Genomic DNA, 19,745 nt, shown 5'->3' on the forward strand with positions numbered 1-19,745 from the left:
CTCCTCATCTCAGTTTTAAATCTACCATCCCTCAACCTATATGCGTGACCTCTCGTTCTAGATTGTCCCACAAGGGAGAACATTTGGTCTACGTTTACTTTATCAATCTCAGTTAGTATTTTATACACCTCGATCAGATCCCCTCTCATCCTTCTAAACTCCAGCGAGTATGTCCAAACTGTTTAATCTCCCTTCTTATGTCAACCCTTTCATCCCTCGATTCAATCTGGTGAACCTCCTCTGAACTGCCTCCAATGCCACCACATCCTTCCTCAAATAAGGAGACCAAAACTGGGCACAATACTCCAGATGTGGTCTCACCAGCACCCTATACAATTGCAACAATACTTCTCTTACTTTTATACTCCAGTCCTTTTGCAATTAACGCTAAAATTCCATTGCCTTTTTAGAAACAGCTTCTTCCCCACAGCGATTAGACTCAACGACTCCCCCTCGGACTGATCTGTTCCCTGTAAGAACACTATTCACAACGCCCTATGCTGCTCTTGCTCGTGTATTTGCTTTGTTTGGCCCCTTGTTCCGCACTGTAACCAATTAATTTGTGATGTTCTCTGTTGATTATTCTTTTTGTCCACTATGTACGTAATGTGTACGTTCCCTTGGCCGCAGAAAAATACTTTCACTGTACTTCGGCACATGTGACAATCAAATCAGTCAATCCCTGCATAACGACTCTCTGCAATTCATCATCAAAGACACCCAGATCCCTCTGCACAGACACATTCGGATTCTGAATCTGCATTCCATTTAGATAATAATGCCTTTTTTTTTTGGGCGGAAGAGGGGAGCGTGGAGAGGGAGTGCGGAGAGGAGGACCACGGAGGCGCCAAACTCTTCCACTGGAGAGGGTGCAGAGGAGATTCACTAGGATATTGCCTGGGCTGGAGCGTTTCAGCCATGGAGAGAGGCTGGTTAGGTTGGGGTAGTTTGTGGACCTGTACTCCTAGATCTCTCGGACTTTCAATACTCTTGAGGTTTCTACCATTCACTGTATATTCCCTACCTGCTTTAGACCTTCCAAAATGCATTACCTCACATTTGTCCGGATTAAACTCCATCTGCCATCTCTCCGCCCAAGTCTCCAAACAATCTAAATCCTGCTGTATCCTCGGACAGTCCTCATCACTATCCGCAATTCCACTAACCTTTGTGTCATCTGCAAACTTACTAATCAGACCAGTTACATTTTCCTACAAATCATTTATATATACTACAAACTGCAAAGGTCCCAGCACTGATCCCTGTGGAACACCACTGGTCACAGCCCTCCAATTAGAAAAGCATCCTTCCATTGCTACTCTCTGCCTTCTATGACCTAGCCAGTTCTGTATCCACCTTGCCAGCTCACCCCTGATCCCGTGTGACTTCACCTTTTGTACCAGTCTACCATGAGGGACCTTGTCAAATGCCTTACTGAAGTCCATATAGACAACATCCACTGCCCTACCTGCATCAATCATCTTAGTGACCTCCTCGAAAAACTCTATCAAGTTAGTGAGACACAACCCCCCTTCACAAAACCATGCTGCCTCTCACTAATACGTCCATTTGCTTCCAAATGGGAGTAGATCCTGTCTCGAAGAATTCTCTCCAGTAATTTCCCTACCACTGACGTAAGGCTCACCGGCCTGTAGTTCCCTGGATTATCCTTGCTACTCTTCTTAAACAGAGGAACAACATTGGCTATTCTCCAGTCCGCCGGGACATCACCTGAAGACAGTGAGAATCCAAAGATTTCTGTCAAGGCCTCAGCAATTTCCTCTCCAGCCTCCTTCAGTATTCTGGGGTAGATTCCATCAGGCCCTGGGGACTTATCTACCTTAATATTTTTTCAGACACCCAACACCTCGTCTTTTTGGATCACAATGTGACCCAGGCTATCTACACCCCCTTCTCCAGACTCAACATCTACCAATTCCTTCTCTTTGGTGAATACTGATGCAAAGTATTCATTTAGTACCTCGCCCATTTCCTCTGGCTCCACACATTGATTCCCTTGCCTATCCTTCAGTGGGCCAACCCTTTCCCTGGCTACCCTCTTGCTTTTTATGTACATGGGGGGGGTCAATTGCAAATTTCCAAACAGAGATTGACAAGATTTTTCTGAGGAGTCATTTGAGGTCGAAGCATCAACTCTGTTTCTCCCTCCACAAATCCAAATTTTTCCAGAATGTTCTATTTTTATTTCAGATTTCCTGCATGTGCAGTATTTTGCTTTTGTTTGGTAACTTTTTTTTTCAGTAAGGGGATTACAGGTTATGCAACCTGGGAAGGCAGATGGAAGGGAATGAGTGGGGGGGCACAGTGTATCGGAGTTCCTTGTCCTTCTCGATGGAGGTGGTAGTGGGTTTGGAAGGTGATGAAGGAACCTTGGTGAGTTACTGCAGTGCATCGTGTAGATGGTACACACGGCTGCCACTGTGCACCAATGGGAGAGGGAGTGTGTATTTAAGGTGGGAAGGCAAGTTATAAATGTAAAAAAATGTAAATGGCCCCACAGTCCCAGATGACCATAGGCTGCTTTGAGGGGGAGAGCTGGCTGGTGGGGATTTAACCTGAGGATCTCCACACATCAGGCGAGGGGCAAAGTTCAGAAGGTGGGAGCTTCATGAATAATCTCAGCCGGCATGAGAACTGTACCCATCGTTCTGGATCACAAACCAGCCAACTGAGCTAACCAACCCCCGATAAGGAGGAGGCAAAGAGGCTTCTGGCAGACAAGATGGAAAAGTAGAGTATTTCTTAAATAGTGAGATGTTGGAAAGTGTCGATGTCCAAAGCGAGCAGAGTGTCCTTGTTCATGAGTCACTAAAGCTAACCTGTAGGTGTAGCAAGCATTTATGAAGGCAAATGGCCTTCATTGTAAGGGGGTCGATGTACCGGGGTAAAGATATCGTGCTGCAATTGTATAAAGCCTTGCTGAGACCACACCTGGTGTATTATCATAGAATTCACAGGAGGCCATTCGACCCACCGAGTCTGCACCGGCCCTTGGAAAGAGCACCCTACTTAAGCCCACACTTCCACCCTCTCCCCCACCTAACCTTTTTGGACACCAAGGGCAGTTTAGCATGGCCAATCCACATTTTTGGACTGTGGGAGGTGTAGCCACCTGGGTTGGCCAATTCCCGACTTAAAATGGAGAACAGCAAAGGCTGAAGGGAAATTCAGCCAACACAGGCAGAAACTAGCAGGTGCAAGTTTACGGTGGATTAGACTGTGCAAAAGCCCAGACAGCATCGATACCAGCAACCATCGGCATAATAACGTAGCAGCCATCTACATACTAATGAGCGATCCCCGGGAACAATCAAAACATTGAAGGTAAACAAGGCCAAGCCAGACTCCTCGGCGCCAGCAGGAGCCAACACAAAAGAGGTTAACGGACACCTAAAGACCGCCCATCGATCAGGGAACCGCTCCAGTATTGGAGAAAATCGAACCAAGCGATTGGAACGAAGTCCAATCAATTGAAACCAGGTACGGGGTCCGCCCCGAAAGGCGGGAAGCCCCTGGGGACTATAAAGGAAAGCCCCCAAGTTCAAATCGTCCTTCTTGACAGGGTCACTCAGCAACGCGAAGCAACCCGAGAGTGACCTGTCCAGCTGCCTCCAAGAACAAGAGTCTTAAGTCAACGCTCGCTACGAGATAGGTGCTCCTAGCTACCAGTCCATACCAGCTTCGAATCCCGCAGTTTCAGAACCCGAACAAAAGGCCATTTGTTCCCCTGACCTGGTGGGCCAGTCTGAAGCTTAAGTATTGGCCTGTCAGTTGTAGAAATAGCCTAGAAAGTAAAATTTATGCATGAGTAGCGATTTACTGTGTATAATAAATGTGCTTTGATTTGAATCTTACTAATTGGTGTATTGAGTTATTGATCATTACTTGAACCTCGTGGCGGAGTCATAAAGATACCTGGCGACTCTAGAGCAAAGGGTATAAAACAGAGCCAATTGAACCAACCAAAAGTTAGCAACAGAGGAAACCGGAGCACCCGGAGGAAACCCACGCAGACACAGGGGAGAACGTGTAGACTCCGCACAGACAGTGACCCAAGCCAGGAATCGAACCTGGGACCCAGAATCTGTGAAGCCGCAGTGCTAACCACTGTGCTACCGTGCCGCCCATGTACGGTTATGGTTGGAAGGATATACTTGCCATAGAGGGAGTAATGAAGGCTGAGCAGACAAATCCCTGGGATGGAAGGATTGTCTAATGAGGAGAGATTGAAGCGACTGGGCCGGTGTTCTCAGGTTCGAAGAATAAGAGTTGATCTCAATGAAACGTACAGAATTCTTGAGGAGCTCGACAAGTTCGATGTAGTAAGGAAGTTTCCCCTAGCTGAGGAGTCATAGTACAAAGGTCTGGTTATTTAGGAATGCGGGGAGGACAAATATCTTCACTCACGAACCCTGCACCTGACTGGCTGGCTGAGGAAGTGGTGGATTCAGCAGGGGGGGGGGGGGGGGGGGGTGGAGGTGGATTCCCAAGGTCACTCCTTGGGAGATTGGTTTGCTACGTCTAATGTACTCACTGCTCAGTGCTCGCGTAGATGCTGCACAACTTGAGGGACATCTCAATCACAGCATTGTCATCCTGTGGAAGCCGAGAGAAACCAGTTATTCGCCACATTACACTTCTGCTATCCCCTTCCCAGTGCCCTGTCAAAAGCAACTCTTACTGTAATTGTAATTACGGAGACTTGGTTAAAGGAGGGACAGGACTGGCAGCTTAACATTGAGATATCGGTGTTTTAGACGGGACAGAAGGGGAAGCAGGAGGTGGGGGAGTTGCATTGCTGATCAGGGAGCTAATTACAGCTGTATTGAGGGAGGACACATTGGAGGGATCTTGTAGTGAGGCATTATGGATGGAGTTCAGGAATAAGAAGGGTGAAATCACAATGCTGGGAGTGTACGATGGACCTCCCAACAGCCCGCAGGAGACGGAGTTCCAGTTGTGTAGTCAGATACTGAAAAGGTGTGAAAAAAAGCAGGGTAGTTGTGATGGGCGACTTTAACCTCCCCCGTATTGACTGGGAATCCCTTACAGCCAGGGGCTAGGGTGGAGAGCAATTTGCTAGATGTGTCCAGGAGGGCTTTTTGATCCAGTATGTTGACAATCCAACCTGGGAGGGGGCCATACTAGACTTGGTATTGGGGAGTGAGCCAGGCCAGCTGATTGATGTTTCATAGAATTTACAGTGCAGAAGGAGGCCATTCGGTCTGTTGGAGGGCATTTTTTGATACTGGACTATGATTTAAATTATAGTTGGCTCTGTAACTACATTTTTGCTCCTATATTACTTTTGAATAGTTCTGCTGAGACAAAAGGTACTCATTAGCTTAGATGCCTGTTTAGAAGAGGCAATTTGTAGAAACAGATAGTGTCTACACAATGCTTGTTAATATCAGAAAGGACACAAAATGACTGTTAGCTATTAAAGCAATACTAAAGACTCAAAACGGCCAAACTAGCCACATTCCTGAACAATAAGTTACAAACTGTGTAAACTAACTGTGTAAACTAGTGAGGTTTGCTAGTGTCACACGGGAGGGCTTAAACTAGTATGGCAGGGGGGGGTGGGTACCGGAGCAATAGGTCAGAAGGTGAAAGCATTGAGGGAGAATTAGGGAATAGGGCCAGTATGGCTCTGAGGAAGAGCAGACACGGAGATGTTGCTGAAAACAGCTGGTCTGGTGGCTTGAAGTGCATATGTTTTAATGCAAGAAGTATTATGGGTAAGGCAGATGAACTTAAGCTTGGATTAGTACTTGGAACTATGATGTTGTTGCCATTACAGAGACCTGGTTGCGGGAAGGACAGGATTGGCAGCTAAACGTTCCAGGATTTAGATGTTTCAGGCGGGATAGAGGGGGATGTAAAATGGATGGCGGAGTTGCGCTACTGGTTAGGGAGAATATCACAGCTGTACTATGGGAGGACACCTCAGAGGGCAGGAGGCTATATGGATAGAGATCAGGAATAAGAGGGGTGCAGTCACAATGTTGGGGGTTTATTACAGGCCTCCCAACAGCCAGCGGGAGATAGAGGAGCAGATAGGTAGACAGATTTTGGAAACGAGTAAAAACAACAGGGTTGTTGTGATGGGAGACTTCAACTTCCCCAATATTGACTGGGACTCACTTAGTGCCAGGGGCCTGGACGGGGCAGAGTTTGTAAGGAGCACCCAGGGGGGCATCTTAAAACAATACGTAGACAGTCCAACTAAGGAAGGGGCTGTACTGGACCTGGTATTGGGAAATGAGCCCGGCCAGATTGTAGAAGTTTCAGTCGGGGAGCATTTTGGGAACAGTGACCACAATTCAGTAAGTTTTAAAGTGCTGGTGGACAAGGATAAGAGTGGTCCTAGGGTGAATGTGCTAAATTGGGGGGAAGGCTAATTATAACAATATTAGGCGGGAACTGAAGAACCTGGATTGGGGGAGGATGTTTGAGGGTAAATCAACAACGGGCAGCACGGTAGCATCGTGGATAGCACAATTGCTTCACAGCTCCAGGGTCCCAGGTTCGATTCCGGCTTGGGTCTCTGTCTGTGCGGAGTCTGCACATCCGCCCCATGTGTCCGTGGGTTTCCTCCGGGTGCTCCGGTTTCCTCCCACAGTCCAAAGATGTGCAGGTTAGGTGGATTGGCCATGATAAATTGCCCTTAGTGTCAAAAATTGCCCTTAGTGTTGGGTGGGGTTACTGGGTTATGGGGATAGGGTGGAGGTGTTGACCTTGGGTAGGGTGCTCTTTCCAAGAGCCGGTGCAGACTTAATGGGCCGAATGGCCTCCTTCTGCACTGTAAAGTTTATGATAATCTATGAACATCTGACATGTCGGAGGCTTTCAAATGTCAGTTGAAAGGAATTCAGGACCGGCATGTTCCTGTGCGGAAGAAGGATAAATACTGCAAATTTCAGGAACCTTGGATAACGAGAGATATTGTAGGCCTCGTCAAAAAGAAAAAGGAGGCATTTGTCAGGGCTAGAAGGCTGGGAACAGACGAAGCCTGTGTGGAATACAAGGAAAGTAGGAAGGAACTTAAGCAAGGAGTCAGGAGGGCTAGAAGAGATCACGAAAAGTCATTGGCAAATAGGGTTAAGGAAAATCCCAAGGCTTTCTACACATACATAAAAAGCAAGAGGGTAGCCAGGGAAAGGGTCGGCCCACTGAAGGATAGGCAAGGAAATCTATGTGTGGAGCCAGAGAAAATGCGCGAGGTACTAAATGAATACTTTGCATCAGTATTCACCAAAGAGAAGGAATTGGTGGATGTTGAGTCTGGAGAAGGGTGTGTAGATAGCCTGGGTCACATTGAGATCCAAAAAGACGAGGTGTTGGGCGCCTTGGAAAATATTAAGGTAGATAATTCCCCAGGGCCAGATGGGATCTACCCCAGAATACTGAAGGAGGCTCGAGAGGAAATTGCTGAGGCCTTGACAGAAATCTTTGGATCCTCACTGTTTTCAGGTGATGTTCCGGAGGACTGGAGAATAGCCAATGTTATTCCTTTGTTTGAGAAGGGTAGCAAGGATAATCCAGGGAACTACAGGCCAGTGAGCCTTATGTCAGTGGGAGGGAAATTACTGGAGAGAATTCTTCGAGACAGGATCTACTCCCATTTGGAAGCAAATGGACATATTACTGAGAGGCAGCATGGTTTTGTGAAGGGGAGGTCGTGTCTCACTAACTTGATAGAGTTTTTCGAAGAGGTCACAAAGATGATTGATGCAGGTAGGGCAGTGGATGTTGTCTATATGGACTTCAGTAAGGCCTTTGACAAGGTCCCTCATGGCAGACTGGTACAAAAGGTGAAGTCACACGGGATCAAGGGTGAGCTGGCAAGGTGGATACAAAACTGGCTAGGTCATAGAAGGCAGAGAGTAGCAATGGAAGGGTGCTTTTCTAATTGGAGGGCTGTGACCAGTGGTGTTCCACAGGGATCAGTGCTGGGACCTTTGCTCTTTGTAGTATATATAAATGATTTGGAGGAAAATATAACTGGTCTGATTAGTAAGTTTGCAGATGACACAAAGGTTGGTGGAATTGTGGATAGCGATGAGGACTATCAGAGGATACAGCAGGATTTAGATAGTTTGGAGACTTGGGCGGAGAGATGGCAGATGGAGTTTAATCCGGACAAATGTGAGGTAATGCATTTTGGAAGGTCTAATGCAGGTAGGGAATATACAGTGAATGGCAGAACCCTCAAGAGTATTGAAAGTCAGAGATCTAGGTGTACAGGTCCACAGGTCACTGAAAGGGGCAACATAGGTGGAGAAGGCAGTCAAGAAGGCATACGGCATGCTTGCCTTCATTGGCCGGGGCACTGAGTATAAGAATTAGCAAGTCATGTTGCAGCTGTATAGAACCTTAGTTAGGCCACACTTGGAGTTATAGTGTTCAATTCTGGTCGTCACACTACCAGAAGGATGCGGAGGCTTTAGAGAGGGTGCAGAAGAGATTTACCAGGATGTTGCCTGGTATGGAGGGCATTAGCTATGAGGAGCGGTTGAATAAACTCGGTTTGTTCTCACTGGAACGACGGAGTTTGAGGGGCGACCTGATAGAGGTCTACAAAACTATGAGGGGCAAAGACAGAGTGGATAGTCAGAGGCTTTTCCCCAGGGTAGAGGGGTCAATTACTAGGGGGCATAGGTTTAAGGTGAGAGGGGCAAGGTTTAGAGTAGTTGTACGAGGCAAGTTTTTTTTACACAGAGGGTAGTGGGTGCCTGGAACTCGCTGCCGGAGAAGGTGGTGGAAGCAGGGACGATAGTGACATTTAAGGGGCATCTTGACAAATACATGAATAGATGGGAATAGAGGGATACGGATCCCGGAAGTGTAGAAGATTTTAGTTTAAACGGGCAGCATGGTCGGCACGGGCTTGGAGGGCCGAAGGGCCTGTTCCTGTGAGGTACTTTTCTTTGTACCTCATGAGAACCAGGCGTGGGTATGTATAGGGAGTATTTTAACAGTTGTGATAACAGCTTCACAGAACAAGGAATGCAATGTACAAGTTGAAGGTCCCCCGCTGTAGACAGGACATATCCGTCTGTTAGTTTTGAGTGACTTCTGTATGAAGTTAGGGGCGGGTGAGACAACATCCACTTTAACCATATATGTGATAACTGGCATATTAAGAAAATTGATTGACTGCATGTAATGGATTGTGATGCGAATATAGTTGATTGATTGTATGTAAATAAATGCAACTAATTCCGCTCCTTGAATCTGTATATTAACCCAATGCGAACGTTAACTCAAGTGAGAAAGAGGATTGCAAGACTGCGTCGTCTCCAAATCTTTCTCCCAGATCTGAAATAATAAACTGCTTCTTTATCCTCATCCTCAGGCCTTCGTGTGAATAGTTTTACCTCTAACATGTCCATGAAGTCTGCACCGGCCCTTGGAAAGAGCACCACACTTAAGCCCACGCCTCCACCCGACCCCCATAAACTAGTAACCCCACCTAACCTTTTCTTTGGAAACTAAGGGCAATTTAGCATGGCCAATCCACCTAACCTGAATATCTTTGGACTGTGGGAGGAAACCGGAGCACCCAGAGGAAACCCAAGCAGACACAGGGAGAACGTGCAGACTCTGCACAGGCAGTGACCAAGCCAGGAATCGAATTTGTGACCCTGAAGCTGTGAAGCAACTGTGCTAGCCACTGTGCTACCGTGCTGCCCAGTGGGGGACATTTTGGGCTTAGTGACCATAATTCCATAAGATTTCGAGCAATCATAGATAAGGACAAGAGTAGCCCGCGGGCGAAGGTGCTTAATTGGGCGAGGGCCAATGACATCCAAATTAGACCGAAAGTGGCGAATGTGGCTTGAGAGCGATTATTTGAGGGCAAATCCACGTCGGACATGTGTGAGGCTTTTAAAGGCCAGTTGATTGAAGTGTAAGACAGGCATGTCCCCGCAAAATGAAGGATAGAAATGGCAGGATTTAGGAACCATGGATGACAATGGAAATTGTAAACTTAGTCAAAAGGAAAAAGGAAGCAAACGATAGATCGAGGCATCTAAAAACTGACAAAGCCCTTGAGGAGACAGTGAAAGTAAGAAGGAACTAAAACATGGAATTAGGAGGACAAATGGGGCCATGAAATGTCGTTAACAAACATGCTCAAGGAAAATCCCACGGCTTTTTATGCCTATATTAGGAAAAAGAGGGTAGCAAGAGAAAGAGTAGGCTCACTCAAGGATAATGGAGGGAAGTTATGTGTGGAAGCACAGAAAGTGGGTGAAATCCTTAATGAGTACTTTGCATCGGTATTCATCAGGGAGAAGGACATAATGGATGTTGAGGTCAGGATAGGTGTGTGGACGCTCTTGAGAATGTCAATATATCAAAGGAGGAAGTGTTGAGTATCCTAAATTGCATTAAAGTAGACAAGTCCCCGGGGCCGGATGGGATCTATTCCAAGTTACTGCGGGAGGCAAGGGCAGAAATAGCTGAGGCCTTAACTGATATCTTCACTTCCTCTTGGACCACAGGCGAGGTTCCAGAGGAGAATAAACAATGTCATTCCTTTGTTTAAGAAAGGAAGCAGGGATAATACAGCAAATTATAGGCTGGTGAGCCTGACATCAGTGGTGGGGAAGCTTTTGTAAAAGATTTAGAGGGACAGGATATATGGACATTTGGAGAAAAATGGACTAGTTGGTGACAGGCAGCATGGTTTTGTACGGGGAAGGTCAGGTCTCACCAACTTGATTGAGTTTTTTGAAGAGGTGACAAAGAAAATTGATCAAAATGGCTGTGGATGTGGTTTATATGGACTGTTTGTCCAAGGTGTTTGACAAGGTCCCACATGGCAGACTGGTACAAAAACTAAAATCACATGGGATTCGGGATGGGCTGGCTAGATGGATACAGAACTGGCTTGGTGATAGAAGACAGAGAGCAGCGGTGGGAGGGTGTTTTTCTGAATGGAGATCTGTAGCTAGTGGATCAGCAGGGATCAGTGCTGTTTGCAGTATGTATAAATGATCTGGAGGAAAATGTGGATGGTCTAATTAACAAGTTTGTGGATGACACAAAGATTGGCGGAGTTGCTGATAATGCTGAGGATTGTCAGAAGATACAACAGGATATAGATAGATTGGAGACTTGGGCACAGAAATGGCAGATGGAGTTTAATCCGGACAAATGCGAGGCAATGCACTGTGAAGGATCAAATCTATGTCTGTATTATACTGTAAATGGCAGAACCTTCAGGAACATTAACATAGAGGGATCTGTGCGTGCAGGTCCACAGTTCCCTTATGGCAACACGGGTGGCCAAGGTGATTAAGGCAGCATATGTCATGCTTGCTTTCATCAGCCAGGGCATGGAGTACAAGAGTTGGGAAATCATGTTGCAGCTAGTCACGTGCTGGTGAGAGTAGAAATAGGAGGATGTATCAGATGAATATGTGGCTGAAGAGATGATGTGAGGAGGAGGGTTTCAGATTCCTGGGGCATTGGGACCAGTTCTGGGGGAAGTGGGACCTGTACAAACTGGACGGGTTACACCTGGGCAGGACTGGAACTGATGTCCAATGGGGTGGGGTACTTGCTAGAGCTGTTGGGGAGGTTTTAAACTAATATAACAGGGGGATGGGAACCTATGTAAGGACTCAGAGCAGGGGCAATCAAGAACAAGAGAAAAATACAGATAGGAGAATAAGAAAAGTGACAGGCAGAGAAACCAAGGGCCAGTATCAGATAATAACACTGTACAAAATAGTAAGGACAGGACAAGGAACGTTAAAAGGACAAAGTTAGCATGGATTTACATCATGCTTGACAAATCTACTAGAATTCTTTGAAGATGTAAGTAGTATAGTTGACCAAGGAGAACCGGTGGATGTGGTTTATTTAGAAGGCTTTTGACAAGGTCTCACATAGCAGATTAATATGTAAAATTAAAGTGCATGGGATTACGGGTAGTGTCTTGAGATGGATAGAATGCAAAAAGTTGGAATAAATGGGTCTTTTTCTGATTAGCAGGCAGTGACTCATAGGGTACAGCAGGGATCTGTGGTAGGACCCCAACAGTTCACATTATATATTAATGATTTGGATGAAGGAACTAATGTACTATCTTCAAATTTGCAGATGATACAAAGCTGGGTGGGCGGGTAAGCTGTGAGGAGGATACAGAGATGCTTCAGCGGGATTTGTAGACTGAGTGAGTGAGCATATTTATGGCAGATGCAGTATAATGTGGATAAATGTGAGGTTATCCGTTTCGGTAGCAAAAATAGGAAAGCAGATTATTATTGGAATGGGTGTAAATTTAGAGAGGTGGATACTCAGCGAGACCTTGGTGTCCTCGTGCATCAGTCGCTGAAAGTAAGCGTGCAGGTACAGCAGGCAGTAAAGAAGGCAAATGGTATGTTGGCCTTCACAGTGAGAGGATTTGAGTACAGGAATAGAGATGTTTTACTGCAATTGTATAGGGCATTGGTGAGGCCGCACCTGGAGTATTGTGTCCAGTTTTGGTGTCCTTATCTGAGGAAGGATGTTCTTGCTGTGGAGGGAGAGCAGCGAGGGTTTACCAGGCTGATTCCTGGGATGGCGGGACTGTCTTATGGGGAGAGACTAAATCGGTTTCGATAATATTCGTTGGAGTTTCGAAGAATGAATGGGGATCTCATAGAAACTTATAAAATTCTAACAGGATTAGACAGGGTAGATTCAGAAAGAATGTTCCCGATGGTGGGGGAGTCCAGAACTAGGGGTCATAGTTTGAGGATAAGAGGTGAACCTTTTAGGACTGAGGTGAGGAGAGATTTCTTCACCCAGAGAGCGGTGAATCTGTGGAATTCGCTCCCACAGAAAGTAGTTGAGGCCAAAACATTGTGTAAGAAATTAGATACAGCTGTTGGGGCTAAAGGGATCAAGGGATACGGGGGGGGTGGTATTGAACTTGATGATCAGCCATGATGAAAAATGAATATGGAGCAGGCTTGAAGGGCCGAATGGCCTCCTCCTGCTTCTATTCTCTATGTTTGGGTATCTGGGAAAGCAGGTGGCTTGGGATTGAGCTCAGCAAGTTGAACTTCGGGAGTCTGGTGGGTAGGGTCAAGGCGGATTCATTGAGGGGGCATCGCCTTCCTTTATTGTTGGCAGGCCGGGTGCAGGCGGTTAAGATGAACATTCAGCCATGGTTCTTTATCTCGTTTCAGTCCTGCCGGTTTTTTTGCCACAATCTTCTTTTATGGGGGTGGAGAGGCTGATTTTGTCATTTGTGTGGGCAGGCAAGGTTGCAAGGATTAGGAGGAAGGTGGAGGCTTTGTGGGTGAAGGTGGGAGGCAGGTTGTAAGGGGCCGGGGTTGCGGGCTTTGGCAACGGCACCGCTTCTGTTTGCCCCGGGGAGATATTCGGGAAGTCCACGCTGAAAATATGGAAGCAGTTACGGCAGCACTTTAAGTTTGGGCGGGGTTGAAGTTGATGCTGATTCGGGGAACCATGGGTTTGAGCGCGGGATGGTGGATGCCAGGTTTCGGGGAAGGGAGGAGCGAGGGGTGGTGGAAATAAGGGATCTGTTCCTAGAAGAGGCGTTAGCGAGTCTGGAGGAGTTGGGGGTGATGGTAGGGGTGCCACGAGGGGAGAGTTTCGGGGACATGCAGGTGCGGGATTTTGTGAAAATGGTCTGTCTGACCTTTCCAGTGACATCACCCTCCTCTTTGCTGGAGGGGGTGTTGTCGGTGATGGAGTTGGAGGGGGGGCTCGTCTCAGCGATTTATGGGAGGATTTGAGGGGGACAGGGCGTCTCTGGAGGGAGTTAAGGCCAAGTGGGAGGAGCTGGGGATGGCGCTGGAGGAGGGACTGCGGTGTGAGGTGCTGCGGAGGGTGAACACCTCACCTGGTGCGTGAGGCTGGGGTAGGACACAGAGCCCACCTGGAGAGGTCGAGGATGTGAGAGGGGCTGGAGGATATTTGTGAGTGGTGTCGGGGAGCCCGGCCAATCACGCACACGTGTTCTGGTCCTCAAAGTTGGCGAGGTTTTGGGGGTGGTTCTTCAGCATCATGTCAACGGTCCTGCTCAATGTGGACCTGGAGCCCAGGCCCCTGGGGCCACAGTCAGGTGTCAGACTTGCCAGAGCTGCAGATGGGAGCGGGGGCAGATGTTTTAGCCTGCGCCTCGCTGATCGCTCACAGGCGGGTCCTGTTTGGGGGGTAGTCAGCTTCTCCACCCTGTGGCTCAGTGCGGCTGGTGGATCTCAGAAACGTATAAAATTCTAACAGGATTAGACAGGGTAGATTCAGAAAGAATGTTCCCGATGGTGGGGTCTCCAGAACTAGGGGTCACAGTTTGAGGATAAGGGGTAAACCTTTTAGGACTGAGGTGAGGAGAAATTTCTTCACCCAGAGAGCGGTGAATCTGTGGAATTCACTCCCACAGAAAGTAGTTGAGACCAAAACTTGTGTAATTTCAAGAAGGAATTAGATCCAGCTCTTGGGGCTAAAGGGATGAAGGGATATGGGGGGGGAAGGTGGGATCAGGATATTGAACTTAATGATCAGCCATGACCATAATGAATGACAGTGCAGGTTCGAAGGGCCGAATGGCCTCCTCCTGTTTCTATCAGTTAAACAGTTCTTAAACAAACAGAAAACTTGAACATGCTATTTGTATCTGCTATGAACTATAATTAAGCAACCCAATACACTTTGAATGTCTTTGTCTGATTGGCAGGATGTAACGAGTGGAGTCATGCAATCCCTACAGCGCAGGAGTCTATTCGGCCCATCGGGTCTGCACTGACTCTTCAAACGAACACCTTAGGCCCAAACCTTCGCCCTATACCTGCAACCTACCCTAAGAGGCAATTAAGCATGGCCAATTCACCTAACCTGCACATCTTTGCACTGTGGGAGGAAACCAGAGCATCCAGGGAAACCCATGCAAGCACAGGAGAACGTGCAGCCTCCACACAGACAGTGACCCGAGGCCACAATCGAACCAGAGTCTCTGTCGCTGTGAGGCAGGGGTCAGTGCTGGGACCTCAACCTTTTACAATTTATGTCAATGACTCAGATGAGGGAAGTGAAGGCATGGTAGCTAAATTTGCTGATGACACGAAGATAGGTAGAAAGGTATGCTGTGAGGAAGATATGCTATATCGACAGATATAGATAGGTTTGAGTGAGTGGGCAAAAATCTGACAGATGGAGCATAACGTGGGAAAATGTGAAGTTGGAGGGAGAATAAAAAAAGCAGAGTTTTATTTAAATGGAGAGCAGAAATCCAAGATGCAGAAGGATCTAGATGTTTGAGTGCATGAGTCACAAAAAGTTAATGGAATGCTGTCCTTGATTACAAGACCACATGTCGAATACTGAGCACAGTTTTGGTCTCCTTATTTAAGGAAAGGTGTAAATGCGTTGGGAGGCGGTTCAGAGATTCACTATTGATACCTGGACTGGGCGGGTTGTCTTGTGAGGGTATATTGGACAGACTGGGCTTGTTTCCACTGGAGTTTAGAAGAGTGAGGGGTGACTTGATTGAAATATATGAAATCCTGAACAGTCTCGACAATTTGGGCATGGGTGTTTCCTCTTGTGGGCACGTCCAGAGCGAGGGGGCAGGGTTTTAAAACGAGAGGTCGTCTTCTCAGGCCAGAGATGAGGAAAGTTATTTTTCTCTGAGGGTTCAGTGACTCTGGGACACTTGAGCTCTGGAGGCGGAGTCACTGAATATTTTTAAGACGGAGGCAGATCGATTCTTGTTGGGCAAGGGGGGTCAAAGGTCTTTTTTTGGGGGGGAGGGGGTAGATGGGGAATGTGGAATTCAGATCAGCCACAATATTAATGAATAGCGATCAGGCTCCATTTCATATGTTCAACAGCAGCTTCCAAACCTTCATCTAGAAGGACAAGGGCAGCAGATACCTGGGAACCCCACCACCTGGAGGTTCCCCTCCAAGTCACTCACCGCCCTGACTTGGAAATATATTGGCCATCCCTTCACTGTCACTGGGACAACAGCCTGGAACTCCCTCTCTAACAGCACAGTGGGTGTACATACACGTCAGGGACTGCAGCGGCTCAAGAAGGCAGCTCCCCACCAGCTTCTGAAGGGCAATTAGGGATAGGCCTAGCCAGCAACACCCACTTCCAATGAACAAATATTTGATCCCTGGCACTGATCAGATTGTAAGATATTTACCTGCCGAGTTCCCGATCCCAACATCTGGCTCATTGCTGCTTTGAAAAGCTTCTCTGCCTGAGAGCGAGAGAGGGACACAGTGAGTACTCAATTACAAATGTCCCAGGCAAAATTGTGTGGGTTCAGGGTTCAGGAGGATAGGGGGAGAGAAGGGCCAAAGGGAAACTGGGATGGGAGAAAGGATGGTGTTGGGGAGATCGGGGATGGTGATGGAGGAGAGTGGAAGACATGTGGGAGACTGTGGAGGGTGGGAAGGGGAGTGTTGCAGGTTGCAGAAGGGGGCCTGAGGGAGATGGATGAGGGTGGGGGGAGAAATGAGAAGAGTCTGGGGGAGACAGGAGGAGGGTGAGGGATGAGGAAAGCCTGGGGGAGACGGTGGGTGGGCAGGCGAGAAAGGCCTGGGGAGACAGAAGGAGGGAGCGAGAGGAGGGAATGCGTTCGGACACTGGGTTCGTGGGTGCGTGGGAGATTTCAGGCTGACCTGGCCTGATCATTCTGGATACTTACATTAAGTAGGTCACCTCGGAGAAATGCCAGATTAGCCATCTGCAGAGAACAATGATAAGGGAGAAGAGTCAGAGAGAGAGAGAGAGAGAGAGAGAGAGAGAGAGAGAGAGAGAGAGAGAGAGAGAGAAATAATAATCTCTATTAGTGTCACAAGTAGGTTTACGTTAACACTGCAATGAAGTTACTGTGAAAATCCCCTCGTCGCCACATTCTGGCACCTGTTCGGGTACACAGAGGGAGAATTCAGAATGTCCAATTCACCTAACAAGCACGTCTTTCAGGACTTGTGGGAGGAAACCGGAGAACCCGGAGGAAACCCACACAGACACGGGGAGAACGTGCAGACTCCCCACAGACAGTGACCCAAGCCGGGAAATGAACCCGGGACCCTGGCACTGTGAAGCAACAGTGCTAACCACTGCTACTGAGCATCAGAGAAACATGGTGCACACTGAACATTATGTCACCTCCAAGGGGAGTCCATAGGTGAGCGTGCAGCTCGCCACGGTCCAGCACAGTCTACCAGGGGAGAGAGGGCATCGGGAGGGCCGAGGGGAAACCGCCAAAAGGCCTCTGCGTTCCGGGAGCGATGTGGCAACTGGGGTTTGAGAGGGGGAGGGGGGGGGGGGGGGGAGAAAGAGTTTGGCCCTGAAGGGGGGAGGACTCAGTGCCAGAAGGGCCAAGTTTCTAGCCGACCCATCTGAAGGCCGAATTGCTCAGCTGCTGGGCCTCTGCCTTCATGGAGGGCCCTCACGTGGGGAAGAGAAGCCCGGGCTAGTGCATTGGGTGGGTAGCCAGTAACCATGGGATGAAGTATCCACTCAGATGGAGGTGGGGGGTGGGGTGGGGGTGGGAGTTACCAGTGAGTTCAGTCCCGACTATGTCAGCTTTAATGGAGGGGCATGCCAACAATGAACATTCTGATGCAGCGGAGGTCATTGAGCCACTCGTAAATTAACATTCCTTCAGTCTGACAGCTGAGCCAATTATGCCCACTGACTCACCATTGATATGTGTGAGTGCCACTGATTGCAGTGCAGCAGTTAACCCTTGGTACACTGGCCTTGTAATTCTGTGACTGCTATAGTTCCCCTGTTGAGTGGGCGAGCACATACATTCCCCTCAACAGTGAACAAGGCACACAGATTAAGCAGGGCGACCTGATCCATCAGATGCGAGTGCTGAGACATCTTTACAGAGCCCCCTTTTTAAAAAAACTTTAAAAAATAAAATTTCCAATTAAGAGAGACAATTGAGCACGGCCAATCCATCTGCCCTGCACACCTTTGGGTTGTGGGGGTGAGACCCAGGCAGATACGGGGAGAATTACAGGGGCCCCTCTTGACCAGGTTTCATGCCGTGCCCGAGTGAAACAAGGGCCTACAGCTTACAAAAAAGCGAAGGAGACAAAACGGTTGCCACTCGGTCAAGCTGAATGGGGACAGGGCAATGTGGGATCTTATCCATTCTGGCAGCTGCTGTGAGACAGGTCCTCAATGTAATGATCAGGAAAGTAGTCACTGCCAGTCGGGACACAGCTACTGAAGGTGAATGGGCAAAGGGTCAACCTCTCTTTCTCTCTCCGTCTCTCTTTTCCTTTGCAGCGACTAGCGAGAGAGATGGAGCCTGTGAAACTGGCTATCATTCCTCTGCTGCTTAGTGGGGAGAGAAGACGTGAATGGAGGCGCCTTGCGCTCCAGAGGCAGGAGCCTGAAGAGGAAGCCACGGCAGGGCCTGCTTCGCTGCCACAGGAGGGCCCCCAGAGAACAGCCGCTCAGTGGAGCCTTCCACGACCCAGGGTTGACAGACAGCGGCAGGCGGCCTTCCTCGAGATGTGAGAACAAGTGTCGGCACACACTTCGTAAGGGCTCACAGCCACATACAGGACAAAAGAGCCATAGGTTTCGCCCAGAGTGGTGCCCCCTCATCACAGGCTGCCACTCCCCATTGACAAGATAGTGCCCCCTTGCTCCAGACCCACCCTGGCCCCAACATGGGCGTGGCACCTCATCACAGACCCCTTTGACAGGCCGGCACCCCCTCACCACAGATCAATCCCCCCGCCCCCGGCAGGGTGATGCTCCCTCAGCACTGACCACCCCTCCCGACAAGGTGGCGGCCCCTCTGTAAGGGGAGGGTAGGCTGGAATTTGTGTTCAAGTCTCCAGAGCTTTCCTTGAACCCAGAGCTGCGTTTAACACCCAGGCTGGTCTCACACACCTTTTTGTTTGAATTTTTAGAGTACCCAATTATTTATCTCCAATTAAGGGGCAATTTAGCGTGGCCAATCCACCTATCCTGCACATCTTTATGTTGTGGAGGTGAAACCCACACAGACACGGGGAGAATGTGCAAACTCCCACTGCCCGTGTGGCAGTGACCCAGAGCCGGGATCGAACCCGGGTCCTCTGTGCGGTAGGCAGCAGTACTAACCACTGCGCCACCGTGCTGTACTTGGTCTCGCACTCCTCAGATGGGAGGGAGATTGAGCTGGACAGGTTGTTAGGCTCTGCAGCTTTAGGCTCTGTCAGGAATAACATGACTTCCAAAGCTGAAAGAAATAAATGCGGACGAGGGGACAGCTAACCTGTTCTTGCAGAGATGACGACCGAGCTTTCCAATCAGCTCCAAGATCCCATGGGAGGTGCAGTGGGAGACAGTCCCACCAGAATGTCACAGCACTGGGAGGAGATCCAGCAACAAGGGCAGGTCACCTAACACACCCTCCCAAGAGTCCTGTGTCCCTCGCACACTGTGACCGCACCCGATAGACCTCAAACAGCTTCCCACAGACACCGCGAGACCGCATCCTATAGACCCCCAAACACCTTCCCCTCTGACACCGTGATACCGCACCCGATAGACCCCCAAACATCTTCCCCTCAGACACCGCGAGACCGCACCCTATAGACCCCCAAACACCTTCCCCTCTGACGCCGTGATACCGCACCCGATAGACCCCAAACACCTTCCCCTCTGACACTGAGACCGCACCCGATAGACCCCCAAACATCTTCCCCTCAGACACCGCGAGACCG

General features: G+C 48.6%; 1 protein-coding gene across 2 annotated transcripts in view; it reads right to left on the bottom strand.

Annotated features, from left to right (window-relative positions):
- Positions 1 to 19,745, bottom strand: part of ttc19 (tetratricopeptide repeat domain 19) — a 75,649-nt gene that overhangs the window by 36,312 nt on the left and 19,592 nt on the right. The window contains exons 4-6 of one of the 2 annotated variants that reach the window (XM_072468544.1): positions 16,709 to 16,747; positions 16,202 to 16,258; positions 4,556 to 4,617 (exon numbers count right to left, since the gene is read on the bottom strand). In XM_072468544.1, the coding sequence (XP_072324645.1) occupies positions 4,556 to 4,617; positions 16,202 to 16,258; positions 16,709 to 16,747 (158 nt within the window). The remainder of the gene's footprint in view (positions 1 to 4,555; positions 4,618 to 16,201; positions 16,259 to 16,708; positions 16,748 to 19,745) is intronic. The other variant, XM_072468545.1, reaches the window with a different exon arrangement.

The sequence above is a fragment of the Scyliorhinus torazame genome, chromosome 11 (assembly GCF_047496885.1).
Source record: "Scyliorhinus torazame isolate Kashiwa2021f chromosome 11, sScyTor2.1, whole genome shotgun sequence".
Taxonomy (NCBI): domain Eukaryota; kingdom Metazoa; phylum Chordata; class Chondrichthyes; order Carcharhiniformes; family Scyliorhinidae; genus Scyliorhinus; species Scyliorhinus torazame.